The sequence below is a fragment of the Mirounga angustirostris genome, unplaced genomic scaffold (genome assembly GCF_029215605.1).
Source record: "Mirounga angustirostris isolate CCGP_5_RB_7025 unplaced genomic scaffold, mMirAng1.0.hap1 SCAF_16, whole genome shotgun sequence".
In the NCBI taxonomy this organism is placed as follows: domain Eukaryota; kingdom Metazoa; phylum Chordata; class Mammalia; order Carnivora; family Phocidae; genus Mirounga; species Mirounga angustirostris.
This window is the reverse complement of record NW_026991724.1, coordinates 45,028,188-45,037,305: the sequence shown is the minus strand read 5'-3', so window position 1 is coordinate 45,037,305 and position 9,118 is coordinate 45,028,188. Positions and strand designations below refer to the sequence as shown.

General features: G+C 37.8%; 1 protein-coding gene across 2 annotated transcripts in view; it reads right to left on the bottom strand.

Annotated features, from left to right (window-relative positions):
- Positions 1 to 4,141: 4,141 nt before the first annotated feature.
- The window catches only part of LOC135361423 (zinc finger protein 420), a 38,342-nt gene continuing 33,365 nt past the window's right edge, over positions 4,142 to 9,118 (bottom strand). For both annotated transcript variants that reach the window (XM_054511577.2, XM_054511578.2), the window contains one exon: positions 4,142 to 7,425. In XM_054511577.2, the coding sequence (XP_054367552.1) occupies positions 5,495 to 7,425 (1,931 nt within the window). In that variant the 3' untranslated portion in view covers positions 4,142 to 5,494. The remainder of the gene's footprint in view (positions 7,426 to 9,118) is intronic.

The following is a 9,118-nucleotide window of genomic DNA, read 5'->3' as shown; positions in this document are numbered from 1 at the left end:
TGTATTCTGCTGTTTTAGGATGGAATGTTCTGAATATATCTGTAGATCCACCTGGTCCAATGTGTCTTTCAAAGTCACTGTTTCCTCATTGATTTTCTGTTTGGACAATCTATCCATTGATCTAAGTGTGTTAAAGTCCCCTACTATTAATATTGCAACTCATTTGTGTCCCAAAGGTTTGTTTCCTGCTTGCTCAACAAGTATAGATTAGCTCTAGCCCTGGCACCCCATCAAAATTCTCCACCATTCAGTGGGGCTGAAACCATACCTTCTATGATGAAATCTGAACCCCAGGTTTAGAGATGGGGCCCATCTTCAAAATTTATCCTTCCCTGGATACTCAACTTCAGTCTTTAGGTACTTTTCAGAGTTCTTTTATATCTTATAGTTACTCTTTTACAATAGCTTCATATTTCTTTATACTCCATCTTGGTCCAGAACTGGAAGTAAAATATATCCTTCATAGTTGCATTATTTACACTAACTGTAATTAATAATGTATTGGGAGTTATTTCTGTACTCACATGGAAATTTTTTTAAAGATTTATTTATTTGAAAGAAGAGGGGAGGGGCAAAGGGAGAGGGAGAGAGAGAATCTTAGACAGATTCTGCTGAGCATGGAGCTCAACACAAGGCTCAATCTCACGACTCTGAGATCATTACCTGAGCCGAAATCAAGAGCTGGATGCTTAACTGACTCAGCCACCCAGGCAGCCTACTCTTATGGAAATTTTTGAGCAGATGAGAGGGAAATTATGTATCACTTCTGATAATGTTTCACTTAGCCATGGGGCCACAATTGGCAAGGAAGAATGGGAAATTTGGTACCTAGCAAGGCAGCCAAGCACCCAAGAAAAAACTGAAAATTCTGGCAGTCTGCCAAAATTATGGTGTATCACTAAAAGAATATATAGTTATAGCAATATGCCACCATAAAAATGAGGTAATTTCATGTAGGAGAGGATCTCTGAGACAGAATATATTTTCCAAAAAGGCCCACCAAAGTATATCCTACCCCATATGCTCTACTTACAACGTGACACTCTATCAAGATGTAGCTGTCTACACAGAGAATGGCAGAAGTGAGATTATGCAACTTCCCAGGCTAGGTATGGAAGATCTTTATGGCATATTGCATTTTCCAAACAGGCCACAGTATATCCTATCCTACAAGCTCTTCTTAAAATGTGACACTTCTTTCACAGAGCTGTAACTGCCTCAACCAATTATGACACAAGTGAGGTTATGTGATTTCTGAGGCTAGATCATAAAAATTACATGCGCTTTGACCTTGTTGTTTAGGGCATATTCTTGGAACCCAAGACACCATGCTAAGCAGCCACACAGAGATATCACATGTAGGTATTCTGGCTGACCACCCTATCTAAGGTCCAGTTGACAGCCAGAATCAACTGCCAGACATGTGAGCATGTGAATCTTCAGATGATCCCAGCCTTCAGCCATCAAGCTTTCAAGCCACCCCACCTGAGGCTATGTCAATTAGAGATGAGCAGTTGCTGCCAAGCCTTGTCCATATCCTTATAGATGTGTGAGCTAAATAAACTATTATTGTATCTTAAGCCAAGTTTGGAGTGGTTGTTATGCAGCAATAGCAACTGGAATCATTGCCAAAATATGTAAGTGAAAAAAGCAAGGCAGGTTTTTAAAATATACAATTTTTATATATTTTTAAAAAGCAAATGAAAAAAGAGAAACTACATCCTAGCTCGCTCGCTGTCTCTATATATACATATATCACTTTCAATCTCTGCTAGTAGCTTACATAGCTAGAAATATACAATTTCATATATATCCTTGGAAAAATTACACAAGTGGGTCATTTCCTAATGGATTTGTTCCAAAGCCTGGGAACTGTTTGGGGGATTTGAGTCATACACTGTTGCAGGCCAGGATTGGGTTTCATTAACAGTAGTACATTTCCCTCAAAAACTCAATAGGCTTTCAAAGTATTTGCTACTGTTTAATTACAATGTCAGAGATCTTGTGTGAATACAGTTTTAAGCCTGATTTCTTTTGCTTACTGGCCCCTTTGTACTTTCTTTTTTCTATCCCTTTAATGTTGCTAGGCAATCATATTTCACATTAAATATCTCACTTTGGTGATGTTTCATATCTTTTCTTTTGGACCGCAAACTTCTCATCCCCCATATTTTCAGCTAACCTTAACACTCATGGAATCACTGAAGGAATCAGAACACTTCACAAAACTTCTCCCACCTCATCTACTTACTTCCCAGCACCCCATATTCTGCCATACTATTGCCAGGAATAAACTCTTCATATTACCCAAAATGATCCCTCCATCTGCTAAATTCTATCCCCTCTCACTGACATAAGGTCATTGCTCCAGTAATTCTCACTTCTTTGTTATGAATTATTCCCCCCATCTGTATTATTCCAACCAGCATACAGAACTGCTATTACTTCTCCCATCCTGGAGACACTCCAATTCCTGTTGCCACACTAATTAACTATTTTTTGTTTGTTTTTTTGCTTCAGTTTGCAGCAAACACCAAGCAGTTGTGTCTATATTCATTGTCTCCAATTTCTATTTTTCAACAGTTTCTTAATTTAACCACTCCAAAACAAACAAAAATACCCCTTCTCTTCTCAAGATCAACAACATGGATAAGTTCAAGTCAATTCTCAAGTATTCTCTAGTATTATGTCATCTGCTAATGGTATCTACAACCATTGATCATCCTTTGAGTCACTTTCATTCAGCTTCTGTAATGCCACACTATTCTGTTTTTCCTTCCATCCCACTGGTCCTTCTTAGCATCCTTTGCTAGTCTGTCCTTTTATCCTTGAACTCTTAATGTTAGAAGGCACTGTGGATCAGTCTTTATCTATACCCAGGTCTTTAATGATCTTATTCTGCCTCTGGTTTTATGTAAGTATAGGCAATACCTACCAAATTCATATAATCTCCAGAACAGTACAAGCTAAAACATCCAAGTGCCTAATCAATATTATCATTTTGTCTAAAAGATACTTCAAATTCAACATGTTCAAAATTGAACTCCCAAACTTCCCCAACAAACCTGATGGAATTGCAGCTTTCCCCATCTCAGCTGATGGGAATACCATCTTTCCAATTGTTTGAGACCAAAACCTGTGAGTCAAAGTCACCCCAGAACCCCCTCTCACCTGATATCCAACCCTTAAACAAATCTTGCTTGCTCACATTTACCCTATATTTAGAATTGAACAACTTCTCCCCATTGTTACCACCATGGTGTGAGCCAACATCATCTTTCATCTGAATTAAGAGGCCATAGCCTCTTGCCCATTTACTTGTTTTTTCTTTTAACAACACAATAGCAGCCTATCAAATCACATCCCCTGCTCAAAACACTCCAGTGGCTGCCATTTCCATCAGAAAAAATTACAAAATGCTTAGTGACTTACAAGATGTGGCCCTATTATCTCTCCATCTTCCTCAATTTTAACGCCCTTGCACAGACCTCTACAATAGCTTCTTTGATGTTTCTCAAGTATACCAGCATCATCCCATTGTAGAGCCTTTGTTCTAGCTTTTCCTGTCTGCAGTGCTCTTCCCGTAGATAACCACTGACTTACTCCTTCACATCTTCAAATCTTGAATTGAATCTTTCCTTATCTACAGTCCATTTCATAAACTTTCATATTCCTTAGCTACTTTTGAATGACCTTTCCTCCATAACACTAATGTTCTAACATACTCTGTAATTTTTCTATTATTATTCTATCTCCTCCTGCTAGAGTTGCTCATTGATATATCCCAAACACCTAAAAAATGTACTGTCAAATGTACAGGACTGAATGCCTGTAGGGAGAGATAGCATCTCTTAACAAAGCAATATCGCTTTCAGTCTCTGCTAGTAGCCTCTGCAGCTAAGTCTATACCAAATTTATCTTTCACGGGACATTACCAAAAGCAACAAGAAACACCCAACACACATTCTGAATCACTCCTACCATTTCTACTAACATTACAGTCTTAACTGGTGAAGAATCTGCCTTGTAAGATAGACTGGAAGGGAGACAGACCAAATGTCCTATGAAAGCAAAAATCTTTAGTTTTCTAGCCTGAAGTGGGTTAATTCTCATTCATGATGGCACAAAGTCAATGCCAAACTTGAGATTTCTTTTACCCACAGCACTCCACTTCTGGGTACAAAATTTTATAACCTTAATACATTTTAGTGTCAATAACAGAATGAAAACAACATCAACAAATAAGTTTATTTTAATTTTATATAAAGAAATACAGGAGGCAAGCAGACCAGAATTGGTACAACTGTTCCATAAATCAGTACAGGTGTAAACTCATTCTGTATTTCTGCTCCATCATCCTTAGTACCCAGATAACCATTCTCAAATTAAATGTCCACATTGTAGGTAGGGAAACAAAGAAATACAAAGAGAGAAAAGGTATTCTTAAATGTCCTACATGTACAAATACCACTTCCATCTTGTTGAACTGCAAGAGGGGCTGAGATGATTTTTCAGTCAAGAATTCTAAAGGAAAAATGGATATTGGGTAGGGAAATAACAGTCCCGGACAGACTGTCACCATGTTTCACTGAAAAATAGTAATGTTGGTTAATTTTTAGTTTAATTCAAAAGCTGTACATTCAAGTTTTTAGAAATTTCCTAGTAGGAAATTTTATTTTGGCTATCCATTGTTATTCATTTCTAAATAATATTCTTTAATTGTGGTAAAAAAAAAATGATAGGACATATGAGTTCTGGACTTTGTTACAATTCACTTTACCTCTCTTCAACAAACCACTGATTAAATCTACAATGTTTTGTGGGTTTTTTCCCCCAACAGTATGAATTTTCTCTTCTAGTATATGGGATGAGATGTGAATGAAAGCTTTCTCATATTCATTACAGCATACAGTGCCCCTCACTCAAAGAGTCAGGGTCAAGTGTTAATGAAAGATTTCTTAATATTCATTATACTCCTAAGTGTCCTCTTCTCATGCAAATTCTCTAAAATCGTACTAGTAATAATGATAGCTAATACTTGTGATATGCTATGTTCAAGGCACTGCTCTAAGAGCTTTACATGAAATGTCTCACATAATACTTCCAAGAATCTTACAAGGAAGGTATTATTCTTAGGCATATCTTACAAATGATTAAACCAAAGCAGAGGTTAATTATGATAAATGTCATGAGGAAAATAGCTGGTAGAGACAGGGTAATGTTGAAAAAGACATATTCTACAGCTAAAGGCCTCAATATATTTACTATATTAACAGAATTATTCTCTATTATAATATGCTAAAGTTTAAGAGGTTTCCAGTAATGATAGGTTTTTCTACATAGATTACATTAATAGTTATCTTCCCCCATTAGAATTCACTGATGCTGAACTTTACGAGGCAAATATGCTCCCATATTCACATTTTAGGAATTCTTTGATAATAATGGATTAGTGACCAGAGAAGGCTATCTTAATCACAAAGAATCAGATAATTCATATATAAACTTGTGAGCTATGACTGAAGTCTATCCCACATTCCTTATATTCAAAAGATTTCTCACTGATATGAATTCTCTGATGTTGAGTTAGTTGTGAACCACGAGTAAAGGCCTTCCCGCATTCCTTACATTGATAGGGTTTCTCACCAGTATGAACTCTCTGATGTCGAGAAAGATGTGAGCTCTGAGTAAATGCTTTTCTGCATTCTTTGCATTCATAGGGCTTCTCACCAGTATGAATTCTCTGATGTAAAGTAAGTTGAGAGCCATGACTAAAGGCCTTCCCACATTCCTTGCATTCATAAGGCTTTTCTCCAGTGTGAATTCGCTGATGTTGAGTAAGTTGTGAACCACGAATAAAGGCCTTCCCACATTCCTTACACTGATACGGTTTCTCACCTGTATGAATTCTCTGATGCTGTATGAGGAGTAAGCCACGAGCAAAGGCCTTCCCACATTCATTACATACATATGGTTTTTCACCAGTATGAAGTCTCTGATGTTGAGAAAGATGTGAACTCTGAGTAAAGGCCATTCTACATTCTTTACATTCATACGGTTTCTCACCAGTATGAATTCTCTGATGTTGAGTAAGCTGTGAGCCACGAATAAAAGACTTCCCACATTCCTTACATTCATAGGGTTTCTCACCGGTGTGAATCCTCTCATGTTGAGTAAGTTCTGAGCCACGACTAAATGTCTTTCCACATTCTTTACATTCATAGGGTTTTTCACCAGTATGAATCCTTTGATGTCGAGTAAGGAGTGAGCCACGATTAAAAGCCTTTCCACATTCCTTACATTGATAGGGTTTCTCACCAGTATGAATTCTCTGATGTTGGGTAAGTTGTGAGCCATGACTAAAGGTCTTTCCACATTCCTTACATTCATAGGGCTTCTCATTGGTATGAATTCTCTGGTGTTGAGTAAGTTGTGAGCCACGGATAAAGGCTTTCCCACATTCTTCACATTTATAGGGCTTTTCACCAGTATGAATCCTCTGATGTTGCATAAGCAAAGAGCCACGAATAAAGGCCTTTCCACATTCCTTACATTCATATGGCTTTTCCCCATTGTGAATTTTCTGATGTTGAGAAAGCTGTGAGCCACAAATAAAAGCTTTCCCACATTCCTTACATTCATAAGGCTTTTCACCAGTGTGAATTCTCTTATGCAGAATAAGTTGTGAGAGCTGAGTAAAGACCTTTCTACATTCTTTACATTCATAGAGTTTCTCACCAGTATGAAGTCTCTGGTGTAGAGTAAGTTGTGAGTTCTGAGTAAAGGCCTTCCCACATTCTTTACATTCATAAGGTTTCTCACCAGTATGGACTTTTTGATGTCGGGTGAGTTGTGAGCTACGAATAAAGGCCTTCCCACATTCTTCACATTTATACGGTTTTTCACCAGTATGAATTCTATGATGTAAAATAAGTTGTGAGCTCTGAGTAAAGGCCTTCCCACATTCCTTGCATGCATAGGGTTTCTCACCAGTATGAAGTCTCTGATGAAGAATGAGCTGTGAATCACGACTAAAGGCCTTCCCACATTGCTTACATTCATAGGGTTTTTCACCAGTATGAATACTATGATGTTGAGTTAGGTGTGAAGCTCGTCTAAAAGCCTTCCCGCATTCCTTACATTTATAGGGTTTCTCAGTAGAATGACACCTAGGATGTTGAGATAAGTAAGCATGCTGATTGAAAATGGACATTTTTTCATATATGATCATCCCTTGCCTGAAATATTCCTCCTGATTTTCTTGTTGCTTTTCCAATGTGCCTCTGACTTCCAAATAATCTCTGGAACTGGACTCCTCAAGGTCACAGTTTTCAAGCCTGGCACTCATTTCCCATTGGGATAATTCTGTTTCATAAGTGTCCTTTTTTGGAGATAAATCCTTATTTACACTCCTTGAAGGCAAGTCTGAAAGATAAGAGAACATGAAAAATTCCTGTTATCATTTCAGGAGAACCCATAGTAGAAAAGACTATATATGAAAATATATATGGGAGCACCTGGTGGCTCAGATGGTTGAGCGTCTGCCTTCGGCTCAGGTCATGATCCCAGGGTACTGGGATCGAGTCCCGCATCGGGCTCCCTGCTCAGCGGGGAGCCTACTTCTCCCTCTGCCTCTCACTCTCTCTGTCTCTTATGAATAAATAAATAAAATCTTAAAAAAAAAAAAGAAAATAGATATGGATGGTAACCAATTTATGATGGTTCAACTTAAAATTTTTTGATTTTATGATAGTACAAAAGCAACATACAGGGACGCCTGGGTGGCTCAGTCAGTTAAGCATCTGCCTTCAGCTCAGGTCATGATCCCAGATTCCTGGGATCGAGTCCCACATCGGGCTCCTTGCTCAGCGGGCAGCCTGCTTCTCCCTCTCCCACTCCCCCTGCTTGTGCTCTCTCTCTCTTTCTGACAAATAAATAAAATCTTAAAAAAATAAAAAAGCAACATATAGAAACTGTACTTCAAATTTTGAATTTTGATAATTTCCTGAGCTAGCAATATGCAGTACAATACCCTCATGATCCTGGGCAGTGGCAGTAAGTTACAACTCCCAGGCAGCCACGTGATTATGAGGGTAAACAACTGATATACTTACAACCATTCTGTACCCATACAACCATTCTGCTTTTCAGTTTCAGTATAGTATTTAAAAAATTATATGAGGTATTCAACACTTTATCATAAAATAGGCTTTATGTTAGATAATTTTGCTGAACTATAGACTTGTAAGTGTTATGAGCATGTTTAAGGTAGGATAGGCTAAGCTCTGATGTTTGGTAGGTGTATTAAACTTACAAAATTTTCAACTCACAATGGGATTATTGGGACAGGAGTTTTAAGTTGAGGATCTGATATAGGTAACTAATACTCACAAGAAATAACTGGCTTACATCAGTGCTTTTCAGATATTTACTATGACCTATACTAATACCTACTTACCTTTCACATCACAACCTGGCCCATACAGTTTCATTAAACAATATCTACCCTGTTTTATTTTTTCTATGCTATTCAAGTCTCCTCTCACTCACACATGCACACACACACACTCACAGATAGTCAAAACCCAGTAAACTGATTTCATGCTGCATGCAGTAATATATTCCTGCCTAGGGTTTCAAAAAAATATTATCATAGAATGATCTTACATACTAACATGTAAAAAGAGCACCAGAGAAGCTACTGAGAAAGTAAGGGGAGAGAAAACATTTTTAAGCCAATGGTTCTCAAACTGGGGCGGGGGGGGGGGGGTCAAAATCACTGGGGACTTTGATAAAATTAAAGATGCCCAGATACCACACCAGACTAACTGATCTGAATCTAGTGCATCAGAAAAAGAGCATGGTGATCTCTAGTTTTAATACTTTCTACAAACTGATTCTGATTCAGATCATGATTTGCTATCTCTGCCTAAAACTTAATAGCTTCCAAATTAAACGTAGAATAAAATCCAAATGCCTGCCATGACTTTGACAAAGCACTCCATGGTGCAGTCCCAACTTATCTGATTTCTCTCCACGAGCCTTCTCAGTTTTGCTCATTATTTGCCAAACATACTAGATTCCTTTGAGCTCTGAAAAAACTAAAGAGCCAATTTCA